The 21,100-nt window shown below is 41.8% G+C and overlaps 1 protein-coding gene across 1 annotated transcript in view; it reads right to left on the bottom strand.

Moving 5' to 3' along the window:
- LOC149469200 (uncharacterized) overlaps positions 1-21,100 on the bottom strand; it is a 119,670-nt gene that overhangs the window by 3,580 nt on the left and 94,990 nt on the right. Inside the window, exons 27-31 of the mRNA XM_089669638.1 lie at positions 18,483-18,649; positions 12,697-12,851; positions 7,788-7,994; positions 3,643-3,737; positions 343-467 (exon numbers count right to left, since the gene is read on the bottom strand). Coding sequence (XP_089525764.1) covers positions 343-467; positions 3,643-3,737; positions 7,788-7,994; positions 12,697-12,851; positions 18,483-18,649 — 749 coding nt within the window. The remainder of the gene's footprint in view (positions 1-342; positions 468-3,642; positions 3,738-7,787; positions 7,995-12,696; positions 12,852-18,482; positions 18,650-21,100) is intronic.

The raw sequence follows: 21,100 nt of genomic DNA, 5'->3' as shown, positions 1-21,100 counted from the left end.
TAGTGAAACTCCAGGCAAACAGAAATATGCAGTTTAAATACATGGATGTTTACTGTTTTATCACCCAAAGGGTGGTTCTGTGCAGCCAGTCCTGCAATTTGTAACTACTCTGCCACACTGCACAGCCAGGTCACATGTCTTTTCTAATTTAATGATTCAGCTTTCTGTGTCACCAATTCACCTGCAGTCTGCACAATGGACAATCAATCTGCACCATCGCATCTGCACAATTAGCAGTGAGCTGATTCAGAAAGCAGGAAAACATGACTGGGAAATAGAAAAGTTGCTGCCAGAAGCCACAAGTATGTCTGGCACTATGCTGGAAATGCTAAAGATACATACCAGATAGTAAAACCGCCTTGGACCCTCCTTCTATAACTTGTATTCTGCTGTCAACTGTGAGGTTAAGATTTTCATATCCAGGAATGATCTTGTGTTTGTGCGTGAAAGGATCCCAGACCTTTATTCTAAATTGGCAAAAAACACATCAGTTCAATCTGACATAATTCAAGAATGTGTGATAAAATGACATACTGTATATGTTTGTAAAATTGCATTTTGTTTTTCATTTTTATTGAGAGTTCTTCATTTTACAATAAAAAGACAGACTCATACAAGATATATACAATAATACGTATGTCAGACTAAGCTCTGGTTTAAAAAATATATATTCCAATCAAAAGAGCACCTTCTATTGCTCTCAGCCCTCTCCAAATTTTTTTGTTCTGCCTTCCCGTTATAGGGTGGTTACATTCATTCTCCATGGTCCCACTGTATGTATGTCTATTTCTCACTCCCTAGATGAAGTATGGACTATGGAATGTGTAGTGTGCATTGAGTAGTGTACATGGCCACAACTGCCGTGCACTACTTGTTTCAGACAGAGGGTTGACAGAAAAACAAAATAGGAAACAATTTAATGAAAAATAGATTACAGGACCATTAAAGTAGTTGTGTATGGATTATTTTTGAAAAATAAGGAAATTGTTTAGTGTCACTTTAAGGGACCAGCTACTGGCCCAAACCCACTCTTTGCATAATATATATTGTGAGTATAGACTTTAGATCAATGTTTCTCAACCTTTTTTCAGCCAAGGCATCCTTTAAAATTATGGACAGTCTTGAGGCACCCCATTCTAAAATGTGAAAAACTATTCTAATAGATTTATATATTGCAGGAACATCCACACATGTAGGACACCCAACATTAGAGGAGATTTATTCTTCCAAAGCAAATATACTTTTGCATACTGGTACTGAGTAATATTCCATTGTTTCTCTTCTCCCTCAGTTTTTCTTCATCACTGAGATAATGTGACCCCAGCACTGATGGAGAAGGGCAGGGGAGGGTCAAACTAGGATGCTGTGCAGGCAGCTGACATCCTCCTTATCAACTGATGATGTCATTGGTTGTCAGGATGCCGGTAGCTAGAAGGTCATAATGGTGCACAATGAAAACCTGTGGCTTTGTGTAACTAAAAGGCAGGCTTGTTCCACCTGCTGGCTTGTATACAAGTTTTGGGCAATTTTTAGACATTTTGCCAAGACACCCCTGAAGAATCCTCAATGCACCCCAGGGTGCCTGGGCATCCTGGTTGAGAAAGGCTGCTTTAGATAATAATCCACAAGAATATCCCTAGGTAGCCTGGAACCCTTAAGGTGTATGGTATATAGTTGGTATGTTACATAGTTAGTCTGGTTGAAAAAAAGTAATTAATCCAACTAGTAAAGTGTACAATTGGTAAGGTCTACTTTAGGATTTGTATTGTGAGGTGGGGTTGTTCACACCCAGGTCCAACAATCCTAATACATAGTAAACCCTAAGAAATAGTAAAACCGTAAGGAGTACAAAACAGTAGGAAAAGAGGAATATCCTACTGAGTTCCATCTGAGGTTTTTCACACAGCTATTTTTTTACCCAACAAATACTGCAGCTCTGCTAAAATCAGAGCAGTTCCCAGAGAACAGCTTGCAGGTCACTGGGAGTGTGCATAATGTAGTCTGTTCTGTTCCACCTCCTATCTCTTCTTCCTGAGAGCATGCATATTGACAAACAGTTGCGCTGCAGTGTTCTTGTGCTAACAAGGGACATGCTGATAGGAGGAGAGAGTATAGTGTAGTAGAATTTCACATGAACCTATATACCATCAATAGTGACAGAAATGAGCTCCTCAGTGTGCTGCTTCTCCAGTCATGGTCAAATCACAGTCTGGAGGGCAGACCTGAACTGTAAGCATTACTTAACCACAGCAGAGAAAATTCAGGTCCTCAGGCCCTGCTAAACAGATCTGTGTGGCAGAGCTGCATTATCTCAGGACAGAATAGATGGAAATAGCAATAATTTGACAAATAAAGCAACTCCTATACATATATCTAGCTGTTAGCCTGCAGTTCAGCTTGTAGGTGCAGATTCAGATATTTGTATGCCCTAAAATAACATTCATTCAGAGCTCGTTCACACCACACGTACATGAAAACTGATGGAAATTGACGTACAGATCACTGTGAGTAAAGACTTTAGATCAATGTTTCTCAACCTTTTTTCAGTTAAGGCACTCTTTAAAATTATGGACAGTCCTGAGCAGGGGCGGACTGACAACTCATGGGGCCCCTGGGCAACAGGGGATCATGGGGCCCCTGTGTCCTTGCCCAAACTCAAAAAAGCCTATGAAAAAGGTACCAGGGGCATGTCATGGGGCCCCCTACTGACCCCGGGCAGTGCCTGAGTTTCCAAATGGTCAGTCCGCCCCTGGTCCTGAGGCACTCTTTACAATTATGGACAGTCTTGAGGCACCCCATTTTAGAATGGGCTGCTGCAAGACTGTCCAAAATTTTAAAAGGACACTCCATTCTAAAATGTAAAAACTATTCTAATAGTTTTATATAATGCAACAACATCCACACATGTAGGACACCCAACATTAGAGGAGATTTATTCTTCCAAAGCAAATATACATTTCATGTGCTCCAATGAGTTTTATACACGTTGCAGATTCCTGCGCAGAAAAATAAAGCACGTGATACCAGTGTTGTGGTGTGAACAGGGCACATGGAGAACAACTGATTTTGTTGTACCCTGCAGAATGTATGCAGAAAAACTGACATCTCTGTACCATGGTGTGAAGGAGCCTTAACAAACCTTTCCAACTGTGTGATCTTTCCTCAATATTTTGCACTGATTTTGTTGCATACAAATAAATTATTCTGAAAGCGGAACTACACCCATCAATTTAACAGTTTGAAAAAAGTTACATTCCCAGCACATGCCAGGAATGTAACTCACAATTGTTGTGCTCTCAACCAGACTGTCAAACCATCAATGGCTGGTGTCATAACTGATGCAGCACCATGGCAATTGAGATCAAATAAAGGCTAAGATGGCAGCTTCCTTGACTGAAAACAATTGGAGGGTTTAGTTCTGCTTTAATGCCCATTTTTTGGGTGTGTATACACGTGAACGTTGTTTGGAAACATGCCAAACTACCAGATTCCACTTTTTTGGGCTTCCCTTTAATGACATTTGTGATACACAAGCTCCATTCTGTCTTACTGCTATGGTTATTGGTCTAATGATTTGATCTTCAGTGAACGAAGCCTTTAAATACACTTAGGTCTACAGTAGAGTTATTATGAATCCCTTACTTGTTTCCTGAGGTAACTCCAAAAACAATTCTGTCAGCTGTGTCAGTGATAGCCATGCAACAGATATTTGGCTCATTTTTCAGTCGTTTTTTGACCTATAAATGAAACAAAAACATCATAAATGTAGCACTACCCCCCGTAGGTTGCGCATTACCCGAGTATTCCCCACTACTATGCTGACAGACAGGCACAAGGTATTTTCCCACAGCCAGGGGAATACACTTTTGGCTTGGAGTCAAAGACCAGTCTAGGGGTGTTGTTTTGTGGTTATATTTTAGAGAAACTTGGATAGGGTAGGGATTTGCAGTAGGATACTCTGAAACAAAACTATTCATAACTTGAGTACACTAGCTGTTTTTAGATGGAGCCTTAGGTGAAGTCCCTTGCTGGAAGCAGATGGCAAACTTCACCTATGGCAGTGTAGTAGGAAAAACGCTTGAGCAAAGTCTCTTGCAGTATGTAGCAGGTAGATAGAGCTCTTCAGTTCACTAGCCAGTGATCCCTTTAGCTTCAGCCTTAGCCAACTAGAGGACAGCAGAGGGGGATTACCAGTACCAGGTCCCTGAGATCCCACAACATTTGTACTCACAGGCTCTTGTAGAACAACCGGCAGCCTCTCTCAGTGATAACAGACGAAACCCTTTAGCAGTCTTTTAGGAGAACCAGGGCCACTCATCAGTTCCAATTTCAGGCCCTCAGTCGCCCACCTGAGGCCTCTTGGCAGCAGGAGCCAGGGGAGTCAAGCCTGCCTCGACCCTGGCATGGTGCAATCAACTCTGGAAAGCACACTGAGCCCATGTGCTCCCAGTTCCCAGCATGCAGTTTGGCCATCCTCCCCCTGTAATTGGCCAGAGCTGTATCCATATTCTAGCTTCATTTGCCTAGTTCTTACCTATGCTCTGGAAAGCTCTAGTGGCTTCCAGAAGGCAGTGGGAGCTCAAGGCATGCTCAATAGCACCAGAGCATCTCGAGCAGTCCTGACTAATAGATTGCAGCACTCTGTTAAGCAGAATGCCAAGGATAAATTTAGGCAGAAGGGCAAGCTACACTAATCTTACTATTTATATCCTAGTACTATACTCGGAGGGTGCTTCATAAAGAAGAATTTGTGAAAACAAGCTTCCTCAGAAAATGTGTAAACTAAAGCGGTATTAAACCCAAAAAAATTAATATATTGCAACTTACCAATCACTAGATGTGGTGGCTCCATTATTTTTCTTTTTTTTTTAAGCTTTTTTACTTCTGGTTTTACCTGGTGATCTGGGGGTAGGGTAATGTTGGAGTGCGCACACAATCACGAGACAACCGCTCTGCTCTTTAACAAACATTAATTCTTTAATGGCACTCCCACACATTGGCAAGATGCAGGTGTTTTGGTGCAAATCTGCATGGTGCCGCAGCATCATATGGTTCCGCGTGGCACAATTAAAAAAGGGGCTGGGACTTTTTTTTCCTGAGTTTCTGTGGGTAGGGCAGAACATTGAAATACAACGCAGAAAGCAGCTGCATAGATCTGAACCAAGCCTAACATGTACCAGCAGATTTTGATACACTAAACAATTTAAAGCCAAACTCCAACTAAAACTATTTAAATAGTTACAGGAACAGTTTTGTTTGTTTTGAGATAAAGGTTTTATATCAATGAAAAAAAGATGATTGTTGTAAGCACCCCTGTCAGCATTAAATGGTTTTTCTCAACCCTCTAACTGCTACATCTGCAGGATAGCGTGTTCTGTTGAAAAACAACAGACTTACTGTCAGGATCACCAGGTGAAAATAAAAGATAGAAAGCACAAAAAAGAAAACTAATACAGCCATCACATCCAAGAATTGGTAACCTGCATCATAGCAAATGTGTGCTTTTGGGTTTAACCGCATGCCGCCCAGCCACTGTACATATACAGAGGCAGGGCGGCACTCACAGGCAAAACCACGTTTTAAAACGTGTGTTTTGTAAACAAATAGGGGGCGCGCGCGCCCGCCCTATTTGTCCCGTGGTTCACCGCCGCAGATGTCAGTCGCCGGGTCACAGCCGCTCCTTAGCGGCTATGTCCCGGTGATCGGCGGCAAACAGTGACAGAGAGCACAGCTGCAGTAGCTGTGCTGTCTGTCACTTCCCTGTCAGCTCGAGGATGAGCTGATCGAGAAAGAACAGTTTCTCTTTCTCGGTCAGCCTTGTCCCGTCCAGCACACACCCCCGCCCCCTAGTAAAACACTCCCCTCACTCCTATAACCCATCCCTGCAAAATAAAGTTAACCCCTTCCTCCCCATTGCCATTAGTACAGTGTCAGGTTTTTTTTTGCACTGATCACTGTATTAGTGTTTTTGGGGATGTCAGTGACCCCAAGTCAGTACCCCCCAATGTCAAAATGTCTGCCGCAGTCCCGCCATAAGTCGCTGGTCGCTGCCATAAGTCCCTGATCGCCGCCATAATTCGCTGATCGCCACCATTATTAGTATAAAAAAAAAACTAAAAATCCCAGTATCTTTCCCACCATTTGTAAACGCCATAACTTTCACGTTAACCAATTAATTTACACGTATTGGTTTTTTTTGTAGCAAAGACATGTCGCAGAATGCATTTTAGCAGAAATTTATGACTAAATTTGATTTTTGCATTTTTTTTTTACTGGACATGTTTTATAGCAAAAAGTCCAAAATATTGTTTTTTTTTCCTCAAAATTGTCAGACTTTTTTTTTTATAGCGCAAAAAATAAAAACCGCACAGACGATCAAATACCAAAAAAAAGGATGTAAATTTCATTTATATACCATATTGCATGACCGCGCAATTGTCCATTAAACTAGCGCAGCGCTGTATAGCAGAAAAATGGCGTAAATTGCAGTATCTATACCATAGTTTGTAGACGCTATAACTTCCACAAAAAGCAATCAATATACACTTATTGGGATTTTTTTTACCAAAAACATGTAGCAGAATACATTTTGGCCTAAATTTATAACCAACTTTGAGTTTACTATATATTTTTTATAGCTGAAAATAAAAAATATTGTTTTTCTTCAAAATTTTTGGCCTTTTTTTGTTTATAGCATGAAAATAAAAAGCGCACAGGTGATCAAATTACACCGAAAGAAAGCTCTATTTATGTGAAAAAAGGACGTAAATTTCGTTTGGGTGCAGCATTGCATGACCGCGCAATTATCAGTTGAATTAGTGCAGCGCCGAGTAGCAAAAAGAGGCCTGGTCGTTAAGGGGGGTAAATCCTCTGGAGCTCAAGTGGTAATACTGCTTTAGGATCTATTAGTTTAGAGATTTGAGAATGTAGACTGCATCCAGAGACTTGCAATCAATGGTTCATACTCTGAATGGTCCAAAGTTTTCCTGACAGAGGCTACCTTTACTGACCTTCTGAAAATACTAGTTTGCTGGCTGTCATATTCACCCTCTTTCTTTAGTACAAACTTCATTTTCAGAGAGCTGCAATGTCAGACCTTAAATATAAATAACCTTGCTCTGCTGTCTGGTAGGGCTGCAGAAATCTCAGGACTGGATGGACAGAAATACAATCTTTATGCATTCAAAGCAGCTGACATGTATATATAATTCAACTGTATATTAAAGCCAAAGTTTAGGTATGGAATTTTTTTATATATTTACACTGGACTGGATGTATGTATGTATGTATGTACCATACCTGTGGCATCCCGCTACTGCAGTGATCTCCACTGGCTTCTGTGCTGTACTGTGAACACAGGTGGTCACTTGCTCGAAATGGGTGCCATTCAGGCAACACGTTTTGCATTTTCTCAATGTGTGCAATGTGTTCTCTGACCGTCACCACCCTGCCTCTCAGAGAAATCTTTGCATTCATTAACAAAATGCAAAGTGTTCTTTAAAAGGTGCCCATGCCTAGCAAATGACTTTATGTGTTCACAGTACAGCAGGGCAGCCACCCAGCACAGGACCCAGATGCTAGTGGAGATCACTGGAGCAGTGGTACCTACTACAATGATTTCCAGCTTCCAGGGGGATCCCATAGGTATGGAACATACATACTTACACTGTTCTAAGCTATAGAAAACATATCGTACCAGAACTTCACCTTAAGCTGTCTACCTGAAGTTGAGTTTTATGTAGAAATAAAACCTATTAAAGTCAAACATAAAACAATGAATATATTACCAGTCCGTTATGAAGGTCCCAGAGAGTTACATAACTATTTTTTTCAGCATCACAGTAGTTGGATAGGGCAAGGTAGCTGCCACTGTATGTCAGTGCAGCATTGTGCAAGAATAGCATTGAAGTCTTGTATTCCAGTGTGTGTAGGTGGCTCATTGTGTCCAAGCTGAACACACAAAGGTGATGTGCATAATATGAACATACGATCACCTGAAAAAGCAAAACAGCATTGAAAGGGATTGCAGAGTAGATTGCAAAATGAAACGAAACAACATTTTCCGGCATGCACATTGTAGAATAGGCACGTGCGCACATTGTAGAATAGACACGTGCACGTGAAAATTTTGTTCTGTTTAGTTTTCAAATCCATTTATTAATTGAAGAATTAATTTTCAGATGTATTTGTTAATGCATTTGTTAGTGGACCTATTCATTTTCGGAATTTGTTTCGTATCTTCGGCATTCAGTTTGTTTCATTTGGAATAGCGCAGGTTGTTTAGGAGAGGGAGGCCGCCATGTCCTTAACAACCATGACTCATCTGTTAAATCTCAGAACGGGAGTGCACATACCCAAGCACCAGAAGCCACTGGGAAACCAAGTTACCTAATCATATAGTTAGGATTTTTTTATATATACAAGGGTATAAGGTTAAGGGTCTCATATGTTGTAACACATTATGATATTGCTGATTAGACCTCCATCCTTAGGTGTTACAACATATGAGACCCTTAATCTTATACTCTTGTATATATAAAAAAAAAGCCTAACTATATGATTATGTAACTTGGTTTCCCAGTGGCTTCTGGTGCGTGGGTATGTGCACCCCCATTCTGAGATTTAGCAAAGACATAAGCCAGATGTGGAAATTCTTGTAAGAGATTAATTAGGCAGGCAGCTTGTAATTAAATTAACCATGACTCATCTGCTGTCAGTGGGATTCCCCACTGTCAGCAAAATGTAGACAAAAGTGCCTGTTAAAAACAAAGAAAATGGGAGTCCCCCAAAATCCATAACAGACCCCAAGGTATGGAATTTATGGGGAACCCCAAGCTAAAATGTAAAAAAAATCACATGGGCTCCCCCCAAAATCTATATCAGACCTTTATCCAAGCATACAACCCAGCAGGCAGGAAACGGAGGATGATGACAAGTTAGCCCTCCCCAGAACCATACCAGTCCACATGCGCTCAACTTGGGGGGGGAGTGCTTGAAGGGAAGGGGGCTCCCCAAAAATTCTATGTGGGTTTATTTTTTACTTTTGACAATTTTTTGGTACTATGTACCCCATACTCATTCACATGGGGGGGCAGGATCTGGAGGCTTCCAGATTTCAATAAGCCCTCTGTCCACAGACCTCCACAACCACCACCCAGGATTGTTGAGAAGAGGCCCTTGTCCTCAACAACATGAAGACAAGGTGCTTTGGGGGAGGGAGCCCCCTCCCCTAAAGCACCCCGCATGTTAAAGGTATTTGGCTTGGTATGGTTCAGGAGAGGGGCACTCATTAGTCCTCCCCCCCCTTATCTGGCCTGTGGGGCTGCATGCTTAGATAAGGATCTGGTATGAATTTTGGGGGACCCCATGCCATTTTTTAAAAAAAGTTTGGCATGGGGTTCTCCTCAAAATCCAAACCAAACCTGAAGGGCCTGGTATGGATTAAGAGGGACCTCCATGCTGTTCTTACACATTTTTTTTTAACTGGCACTTTCTTTTGTTTACATTCTGCTGACAGTGATTCTTCTCTCTTCTACAGTCTTTCAAAACACACATTTTACACAGCATCTCCCTCCAGCAGAAAGCAGGGGGCATGGATCTGACATCATACACATTGCAGAGCTAGAGCACAGAGCTCCATAAAATCTGATAGCTGATTGGAGGGAAGACACACAGCCCCCTCTAACAGGCTCAAAGAGAAAAACACAGAGCTGAGCTTGCGTCACCTGTTTTGTGTTGGAAGAGGGGCGGGCCATCTCCTGGGAGGCTGAGGTGTCAGTTTAAAGTTCTGTCAGTGACTCATGTAGATAGCAGAGGGATCAGAGAGGAGTCAGACTAGGTGCTTTGGATTCAGGCTAGTACACACTATAGAGGGATGTGTTTTGATCACTTTTCATGTTTAAGGTTTACAACCACTTTGAGGAAACCTATGCTGAAGAAAAACATGTTCTTCCTGCTTCTGCTTCAGCCACGATCTTGATATTCCAGGAGGCATCAGGACCAGGTGGCGGGGTGGAATGTAAACGGAAAACAATGTAAGGAAACACAAAAACAGGGTCAGCTTTTTTATGTGGTGCTACCCCTGAAGGAGCCGCTGGATTTCAGGCCAAAATACCAAACTGTATTTTCACACACTTCCAGATGGCTCAATAAAGAGTCTAGGGGTTTTGTTTTTTATTTGGGAATGATGAACTTGGATGGGGAATGGGAATGCATGGAATACTCCAAACTGAAGAAACATTGTAGAACTATGCACTAACAGTCTTTGGCCACTCTAATTCAGGATGCAAGCTGTATTGCACAGCAATGGGAGTTGTAGTGCAGAACAAAAAAAGGAGTAACAGTTACAAAAAGTTGTATTAAAGACACAGCCCCTAGCTGTATTGCCTAGCACCTGGCTGCTCTAGTCTCAGGTTTGGAGAATTAGTGTGCTCATGGCTGTCTTGCACTGCACTTGAGCTACATTCTGATCCAGAGACATGAGGTATTGCACTCCACTGTCCTTTCCCTCCCTTAGGGGTAATGACTGGTTTGTTAGTCACTCAGTCCCCTAGGAAATTCCCAGAATCCAGAAGTGGTGTTGTCTTTGCCCCCAATGTAAAAGCTATTTCTGGCTTGGCTGTGGTTCTGCAGCTAGGCTTAGCTGAGACCTAAGCTGAGTGAACTCCTGGAGCTTTCCTGTTCCTCTCCTCAGTCTCTCCTTCTCCTCTCTTCCCCCAGCACAGGGGTCTCTCGAGATGACTAGACCCTGGACTCCCAGACTGCCAGGCTTCTGAATATTTATATTTTGCCACATTTTGTTATATTACAGCCTTATTCCAAAATGGATTCAAATTTATTTTTTTCCTCAACATTCTACAAACAATACTCCATAATGACAATGTGAAAGAAGTTCGTTTTGAAATCTTTGCAATTTATTAAAATATAAAACGAAAAAAACCACATGTACATAAATATTCACAGCCTTTGCCATGACACTCAAAACTGAGCTCTGGTGCATCCTGTTCCCACTGATCATCCTTGAGATGTTTCCACAACTTGATTGGAGTCCACCTGTGGGAAATTCAGTTGATTGGACATGATTAGGAAAGACATAAAATCGTCTATATAAGGTCCCACAGTTAACAGTGCATGTCAGAGCACAAACTAAGCCATGAAGTCCAAGGAGTTGTCTGTAGACCTCCGAGACAGGATTGTATCAAGGTACAGATCTGAGGAAGGGTACAGAAACATTTCTGCAGCATTGAAGATCCCAATGAGCACAGTGGCCTGCATCATCCGTAAATGGCAGAAGTTTGGAACCACCAGGAATCTTCCTAGAGCGGGCCGCCTGGCCAAAATGAGTGATCGAGGGAGAAGGGTCTTAGCCAGAGAGGTAACCAAGCACCCAATGGTCACTCTGAAAGAGCTCCAGCGTGGAGAGAGGAGAACCTTCCAGAAGAACAACCATCTCTGCAGCACTCCACCAATCAGGCCTGTATGGTAGAGTGGCCAGACGGAAGCCACTCCTCAGTAAAAGGCAAATGGCAGGCCGCCTGGAGTTTGCCAAAAGACACCTGAGGGACTCTCAGACCATGAGAAACAAAACTCTCTGATCTGATGAAACAAAGACTGAACTCTTTGACTTGAATGCCAAGCGTCATGTCTGGAGGAAACCAGGCACCGCTCACCACGTGGCCAATACCATCCCTACCGTGAAGCATGGTGGTGGCAGCATCATACTGTGGGGATGTTTTTCAGTGGCAGGAACTGGGAGACTAGTCAGGATCAAAGGAAAGATAAATGCAGCAATGTACAGAGACATCTTTGATGAAAACCTGTTCCAGAGCGCTCTGGACCTTAGAATGGGGCGATGGTTCATCTTTCAACAGGACAACGACCCTAAGCACACAGCCTACATAACAAAAGAGTGGCTACGGGCCAACTCTGTGAATGTCCTGGAGTGGCCCAGCCAGAGCCCAGACTTGAACCCGATTGGAGATATCCGAAAATGGCTGTGCACCGACGCTCCCCTTCCAACTTGATGGAGCTTGAGAGGTACTGCAAAGAAGAATGGGAGAAATTTCTGAAAAATAGGTGTGCCAAGCTTGTAGCATCATACTCAAAACAACTTGAGGCTGTAATTGGTGCTAAAGGTGCTTCAACAAAGGCTGTGAGTACTTATGTACATGTGGTTTTTTTCGTTTTTTATTTTTAATAAATTGCAAAGATTTCAAAATGAACTTATATCACATTGTCATTATGGGGTATTGTTTGTAGAATGTTGAGGAAAAAAATGAATTTAATCCATTTTGGAATAAGGCTGTAACATAACATAACGTGGCAAAAGTTAAGCGCTGTGAATACTTCCTGGATGCACTGTACATGTCATTGTTTCTGTATCTAGTAAGAACAGGCAAGTCCCAACACCTGATGTGCATATGTTTGCTTCAGGTCAGTGAAGGAAGTTATAAGTGAATGATAGCCAGGCCTGGAGTAAAGATATGCTTGGGCGTTCCCCAAACTCATCTTTATCCTGAACCCCAATTTCTGTGTTGAGCTATGAGCCTAGTTACCTTCTGCACAGCTCACATGAGCTCATTGAAGTATGAGTTTTTGATCAGTTTGGAGGAAACCAGTGTCAACTCTACCATGAAGGATATCAGCAGTGACTGTTTCCACATTGCTGATAATGGGTCCTCTGGCACACAAAGTTACCTTTTCATTGTCACTAAGCAGGTACTGATCGATTGCATTATTCTTCTCGTTTGCCAGCTGCTGAATTTTTTCTATCTCCTTCTTTACCTCTCTTTCCTTTCTACGTTTCTTTGCAGTTTTGGTCTCATTGCGTCTTTCCCATGGCGTCAGAAGAACTGAAAAGCACAAAATGTCCTGTAAGGTTTCTCACAAAAGTGTTACACACATATGAAAGCTATAGAAACGTTGTGTTGAAGAAGTGACTGACAAATACATGGTACAATATTTTAATCTGTGCTGCTAGACACAGTTTTATCTCTTTGGAAATGTTAGATGGAAGTATTTTCTTTTTAAGGTGACACGCATGCACACGCAAACACATGCATGACATTGCTTAGGACCATCTTCCTGACAATGGTGGACCAGTAACAATGGTGGACCATGCATGCTCAAAGCATGTCAGCACCTTGGCTTGTAGTCTCCATGACCACATGTGAGAGGGTAATAACGCAGGAGCAGAGCTGGTTGCCACCTCATAACAGGGAGTGTTTAATCATATACTTTTATGACAAGATCACCAACTATTTTAAATAAAAGCCACAGGTTTAGAAAGAGTGAAAACAACTTTTGAAATAACATTTAGGAGACGTTCACATAATACATTGCATCAACCTAAGCGCATTAGTGAAAACATTTATTTGTACTACAGGGTTTTTAACACAGGTGGCCGGGGGGCATAAAAAACAGGGAGCTGAGCAGTGGCTTTACCACCACCCCCTCACCTCCCCCCCCACCTAAACTGTAACACTACAGTTGGATAGAACTGTACACATGCTCTGGCTGTGACGCTTCATGAGCCGCAGCACCACTTGTCAAACGTGCCCATTGAGTTCAGTGAGGCTGCACCACAACCACAAGCCAAATGCTCAGCTCGCAGTTGCAGTGTGGACCCACAATGTAAAATTACTGTTCAGCAATTAAAAAATAAAAGTAAAAAACAAGCGTTCAGTTCAGTAGCACTTCTTGAACGCTTGTCAGCTGCTTCTATACCTCTCTCTGGATAAACGATCCACCTTGGGCAGTAAGCCTACCACAAATGTGTCAGTGCACCTCAACACATGAAAAAACAGACTTGCACTTTTTTTTTTCAACGCACTGTACCACAATGCACAGATTTGTTATTGAGGTTTGTTTGCAAGGTGCATTGGGGTGCCAAATGAAAGACACCAAAATACAATGTGTCATGGTATGGCATGGTATCACATGCTTTTTACTACACTTTACTGCAGATAAAAGGTGTAGCACCCTCTAGTGTGCTACTAGAATAGTGTAGGTAAATTTATTGTGTTTGACACATGGTAACTGTGTGAGTCTGTAATTAGGTCGGGTTGCTGCAGGTGAGGCTGGAAGGCTTAACAGGTTGGGACTCTATCGCCTCCACCTGGTTCTGGAGGACGATGGAACCTTTCAGAAACCAGTGGGCAGAAGGGGTGGAGACATAATCTGCATGTTTATGGGAGTTTGACCAATCCCAGGTTTGGAGGCCCTGGTAGAGTGGTGAGACCAAACCATAAATGTGGAAGAATCAGGCTGGCAAGGGAGTCTATGAGCATGTACAGATTAAACTCGAAAAATTAGAATATCGTGCAAAAGTTCATTTATTTCAGTAATGCAACTTAAAAGGTGAAACTAATATATGAGATAGACTCATTACATGCAAAGCAAGATAGTTCAAACCGTGATTTGTCATAATTGTGATGATTATGGATTACAGCTCATGAAAACCCCAAATCCACAATCTCAGAAAATTAGAATATTACAAGCAATCAATACAACAAGGATTGTACATAGAATAATATCGGACCTCTGAAAAGTATAAGCATGCATATGTACCCAGTACTTGGTTTGGACCCCTTTTGCAGCAATTACTGCCTCAATGCGGCGTGGCATGGAAGCTATCAGTCTATGGCACTGCTGAGGTGTTCTGGAAAACCAGGATGCTTCAATAGCGGCCTTCAGCTCTTTTGCATTGTTCGGTCTCATGTCTCTCATCTTTCTCTTGGCAATGCCCCATAGATTCTCTATGGGGTTCAGGTCAGGCGAGTTTGCTGGCCAATCAAGCACAGTAATCCCACGGTCATGGAACCAGGTTTTTGTGCTTTTGGCAGTGTGGGCAGTGTCGGCAGGTGCCAAGTCCTGCTGGAAAATGAAGTCAGCATCCCCATAAAGCCCGTCTGCGGAAGGAAGCATGAAGTGCTCCAAAATCCCCTGGTAGACGGTTGCGTTGACCCTGGACTTAATGAAGCACAGTGGACCAACACCAGCAGATGACATGGCTCCCCAAATCAACACAGATTGTGGAAACTTCACACTGGACTTCAAGCATCTTGCAGTGTGTGCCTCTCCATTCTTCCTCCATACTCTGGGCCCTTGGTTTCCAAATGAGATGCAAAAGTTGCTCTCATCAGAAAAGAGGACTTTGGACCACTGAGCAACAGATCAGGTCTCTTTTTTTTTAGCCCAGGTAAGACGTTTCTGATGTTGTTTGTTGTTCAGGAGCGGCTTGACAAGAGGAATACGACATTTGAAGCCCATGTCCAGGATCCATCTGTGTGTGGTGGCTCTTGATGCCTTTTCCTGACAATCCTGTCCAGGCTGCGGTCATCCCTGCTGCTTGTGCACCTTTTTCTTCTACACTTTTCCCTTCCACATAACTTTCTATTAATGTGCTTTGATACAGCACTTTGGGAACATCCAACTTCTTTTGCAATTACCTTTTGAGGTTTTCCCTCCTTATGGAAGGTGTCAATGATGGTTTTCTGCACAACCGTCAGGTCAGCAGTCTTTCCCATGATTGTGATTCCTACTGAACCAGACTGAGAGACCATTTAAAGGCTCAGGAACCTTTTGCAGGTGTTATGGCTTAATTAGCTGATTAGATTGGGACACTTTGAGCCTAGAATATTGCACCTTTTCACAATACTCTAATTTTCTGAGATTGTGGATTTGGGGTTTTCATGAGCTGTAAGCCATAATCATCACAATTATGACAAATCATGGCTTGAACTATCTTGCTTTGCATGTAATGAGTCTATCTCATATATTAGTTTCACCTTTTAAGTTGCATTACTGAAATAAATGAACTTTTGCACGATATTCTAATTTTTCGAGTTTCACTTGTATAAGCATGTTTACGTGAGTGTAATGAGTATATTACAACACTGGCAATGAAGAAGAATTTTACTCGCCTATACAGTTATGCACCTTTATGCGCCTGTCTGTCAACAAGATTCTGAGTATAAACATCAGTAAATTATTTTTCTCCTGTGCAACTGACCTTAGAGGAGATTCTACCTGTCACTGTTTATTACCTTATAAATACTGATAACACTGTTCAACAAATTTTTATTTTTTGCCAGTTTTGGAAACAAAAGGATCCATTTCTTAATGAATTTCACATTCTGAGTTCAAATATAACAATGAAATTTGTCAATTGGCTCTAGTTTTTCTGTAAACGGAAAGTTTTCTACTATAGGCGTAATGACTACATAATGCACAATAATTATATAGATAGATGTCTTTCCACAAATATAAAGCAAGTGATATTGACTACATAACAAAGCCTAAATGGCATAATATATTGCATAAGATTACCAAGAAAAATTATAGCCATAAGTTAAGTTGAATCATTTTAATACTTAGGATTCTCACTAGTTTTGTCTTCAGTTTGTGTCGGTTTTGCTTCTCTTGGCTTTTCTCTTGTATTCGAGGAAAGGGCTATCTCTTACAACTGTCCAGCAATAGTCAGCAAGCATTGATGGGCTCCATTTACCTTGATATCTTCTTTCCATAGCTGCAATGTCTTGATGGAAGCGCTCTCCGTGTTCATCACTCACTGCTCCACAGTTTGGTGGGAAAAAATCCAGATGCGAATGTAGAAAATGAATTTTTAGAGACATGTTGCAACCCAGATTTCTGTAAGTCTGGATGAGTTTTTCTACCACTTTCTTGTAGTCTGGTGTTTTATTGTTTCCAAGAAAATTTGATGTCACTGATACAAATGCTGTCCAGGCAGCCTTTTCCTTTCCACGCAACAGAGAAAGAATGGCGTAATGGCCAGTCTCTTTTGGCATAGTGCATTTCTCTCGCACGACTGTCCCACTCACAGAGGAAGCAGCAGTACTTAGTATATCCACCTTGAAGTCCAAGTAGGATAGCAATCACCTTCAGGTCACCACAAATCGACCATTGATGTTCATCATAGTTGATGCACCTTAAAAGCTCTTTCAAGTTTTCATACGTTTCTTTCATTGAAACTGCGTAAGCAACTGGAACTGATGGCAGCTGATTGCCATTATGGAGCAAAACAGCTTTAAGACTCGCCTTTGAAGCATCAATGAACAGCCTCCACTCATCAGGATCATAGCATACGCCGATGGCTGAGATTAAACCGTGAACATTGTTACATACAGCAATATCACCTTCCTGGACGAAGAATGGGATCAGATCTTTCTGACGATGACGGTAGAAAGACGTACGAACATCACTTGCTAGGAGATTCCACTGTTGTAGTCTTGACCCCAAAAGCTCTGCCTTGTTCTTGGGAAGATCCAGGTCTCTGATAAGATCGCTCAATTCCACTTGTGTAATGAGGTGTGGTTCAGTGGGTGTGGATGGAAGAAAGTCTGGGTCATGTGAGGTTGACGGTTGATGACTACACGCTTCAGGTTCTTCCTCACTTGACTCAACCACGAAGGATTCTGGTGCTTTAGGAATTGGTAGCCCCCCTCCATGAGGAACTGGACGTATTGCCGATGGAATATTTGGATAGTGCACAGATAACTTTTTCTTCTTATTTAGCCCTTTTGTTGGAGGCACCATACAAAAGTAACAATTACTAACATGATCTGTTGGCTCTCTCCAAATCATTGGCACAGCGAAAGGCATAGATGCCTTTTTTCCATTCAACCATTGCTCCAGTGCCGTCCCACAAGAATTGCAGCATATATGTGGTGCCCAGCTCTTGTCCTGGTCTCCTATCTTGCAGCCAAAATACAAGTTGTAGGCTTTCTTAATCATTCCTGTTATCCTCCTTTTTTGTGAGATAAAAGTTATTTCACCGCAGATATAGCAGAAATTATCTGCTTTATTCACACAAGTTTGAGGCATTACTGAGTAGCCTATATAAGCATAAAACGAAATGTAAAGACGAACTACAATCAGCTACAGATACTGCAGCTTTTATGCAGTGAAGTGATGCAATTAAAGGCTAATATTGCATCATCTCAGTATACATGCAATTTTCTATTGGTCACCAGTATCAATTGCGCAATATGCAGCTGAAGTTGCATCATAATTTTGAATGGCTTACGTCATTAGATGGGTGAATATATCATGGAAACTAGAGCCAATCAACATTTTTTAGGGTCATTTTCGTTTTCAGCACCCCAAAATTATGTAAGATTACCTAATTTTATGCCCAAAACTTTTTGCCTGTTGAACAGTGTAATTGTAAGTGTAAACATGCCCCCTTATTATTGTTTTTGTATCTTCTTTAAGATTCTAAACAGTGAAGCGCTATCAGTGCAAAGTCCCCAAATCAATAAATAATATCTAAATAAATGTATATATGTAAATCTGTTAAAATATGATAAATCATTGAGTGGATCAAATAATTTTTCTGTTGTTGTGTGAGGAGTGCACATTTTGTAGTGATAGCTGCTTTCTGATTATTTATCTTTATTTCTTTTTATATTGTTGAATAGCGTGTGGGGTTTTCATTATATATTTTTTCTTTAAGAGTCTACCTGTCTCTTTTACGTGCTTCTTCTGCTGCGATACTTGCTTGTTTGTATTGCCCTTGTATATGTCACGTTCACTCAATAGATCCATTGCCAGGTGCTTGTCCTTAAACTGCGGCCTTAGCCGATCCTTTATAAAGCCTGTATCCATATTCCAGATGACAAAGTGATCTCTGCAAAAGTAGTTGGAGATTGATGACAAGACCACACAATGACTATCTTATATATTAATTAATAGTTCTGTTACCTAAGTGGAAGTCTAGGCCAACAGCTACATGCACCACTCATTTACATACATGTTTACTATTTTACCTACCGAAGGATTGTAATTCCCTACAGATAGTCTTCCAATTTACACACTGCATAGGTAGTTAAACAGCACAGTCGATTTATGCAGCACTTTACATATATATTATACATTCACATTAATTTCCTGTCCTCAAGGAACTTACAATCTAAGGTCCCTAAGTCATAAACATACATACTAGGGCCAATTTAGACAGAGGCCATTTAATCTACCAGCATGTCTTTGGAAAGTCAGAGGAAACCCGAGTACCCAAAGGAAACCCACACAAACATAGGGAGAACATGCAAACCCCAGGCAGGCAGTGCCGTGTTTGGGATTCAAACTGACAACCCTAGTGCTGCTAGGCAGAAGTGCGAACCACTTAGCCACTGTGCTGCCCAATATGTTCTGGTTCAGCTTTCTTCACCTTTACTTTTTACCAAAGCATGTCCCTACTAATTGGGCAGAGGTGGGTTTTTTTCCCTGTTTATAATCCAATAAAGTCCAGTGAAAGGCAACATAGGGACTTGTGTTGCTATGGTTATTTTAGTGATTTTTACAGCATAAATATACGATGACCATAAATTGTTTTAGAAGTTAGCCCCCCCCCCCCCATTTATGTGCTAACAAACTTGTTGGATGGCTTCATGAGCTCAGGACAGGAAATGATGCTACAGGAAGCAGGGAGAAGGGAAAAAAGAAGACTTGAACAAGCCATGTGTTGAGGATGAAGAAAGGAGTTGTACTGGAGGACTCTGAAAAGGAAGGAGAAGTAAAAAGACTCTATAACCAGTATCACATACACTGTACATGCTTGTTTGCTAGGAGGATAGATTGTGCATGTTGTAGGCATATATTGTGATACTTTGTATGCAGCAAATTGTTTTTCCTACAGTTGTTTGGTAAAAGCACATTAATACACTACAGAGATTTCATTGCTTCCTTAGGTTTACTGCAAACAACCGTAATAGACTCAAAGCATAACAAAAGCAGAACTGTGCTGCTGTGTAAAATGCTGTAAAGACTGTTTGTACAGAAAACTATTTAGTACATAATTAGCACACATATATGAATTTACCTGGAGTATTTGTTTGACTGTTCCATTGTCTACTGTCTGAAGACCCAAGTAAACTCCTCCAAAACATTCACTTTTGCATTGAATGTTACATCTATTTTCTATAAGAATGGCTAAAGTATAAAAATGTGTCTATACCAAACACTTAGCTCACTTTATGAACAGAGTCAGCCTTCTTACCAGTAAAGGATTCTCTCAAATGGCAGTAAAACTTGACAGTAGTTCTAATCCTCCTCTACTCTATCCAAAAAAGCTTTGGCTGTAAATACTCTTAGGATACACTATAGATACACTTAGGAGTTAGAGTATCATATTTAGCTTCAGAATAGTGGGATCATAGGAGGTGGCAAATGTGACCTGCTGAGCATGGCCATTGTCCAACTGTTTTTCTAAGTTTAATTTATTGTTTTAATTACCGTATTTTTCGCTCCATAAGACGCACCTGACCATAAGACGCACCTAGGTTTTAGAGGCAAAAAACAAGAAAAAAAAATATTCTGAACCAATGGACTGCAGACATAGTACAGGGAATGACCAGAGACTGCGGACACAGTACAGGAGATGACCAAAGACTGCGGACACAGTACAGGAGATGACCAAAGACTGCGGACACAGTACAGGAGATGACCAGAGGCTGCTTACATAGTACAGGAGATGACCAGAGACTGCGGACACAGTACAGGAGATGACCAGAGACTGCGGACATAGTACAGGAGATGACCAGAGACTGCGGACACAGTACAGGATATGACCAGAGACTGCGGACACAGTACAGGATATGACCAGAGACTGCGGACACAGTACAGGAGATGACCAGAGACTGCGGACACAGTACAGGAGATGACCAGAGACTGCGGACACAGTACAGGAGATGACCAGAGACTGCGGACATAGTACAGGAGATGACCAGAGACTGCGGACACAGTACAGGGAGATGACCAGAGACTGTGGACAGTACAGGAGATAACCAGAGACTGCGGACACAGTACAGGAGATGACCAGAGACTGCGGACACAGTACAGGAGATGACCAGAGACTGCGGACATAGTACAGGAGATGACCAGAGACTGTGGACATAGTACAGGGAAAATACCAGGGACACAGTACAGATGACCAGAGACTGCAGACAGTGCAGGGAATGACCAGAGACTGCTGACCTTTGGGGAGGGAGGGGGAGCGGGTACCTGAATTTGACAGGTACCCGCTCCCACTTCCGCGGCGTTGTCTTTCCCTCTTCTTCCCGCGCCGGCTTCTGTGACAGCC

The sequence above is a fragment of the Staurois parvus genome, unplaced genomic scaffold (genome assembly GCF_062004578.1).
Source record: "Staurois parvus isolate SC_StPar_1 unplaced genomic scaffold, SC_StPar_1.0 ptg000080l, whole genome shotgun sequence".
NCBI classification, from domain to species: domain Eukaryota; kingdom Metazoa; phylum Chordata; class Amphibia; order Anura; family Ranidae; genus Staurois; species Staurois parvus.
The sequence above is the reverse complement of the archived record's forward strand: the minus strand, read 5'-3'. Positions and strand labels throughout refer to the sequence as shown.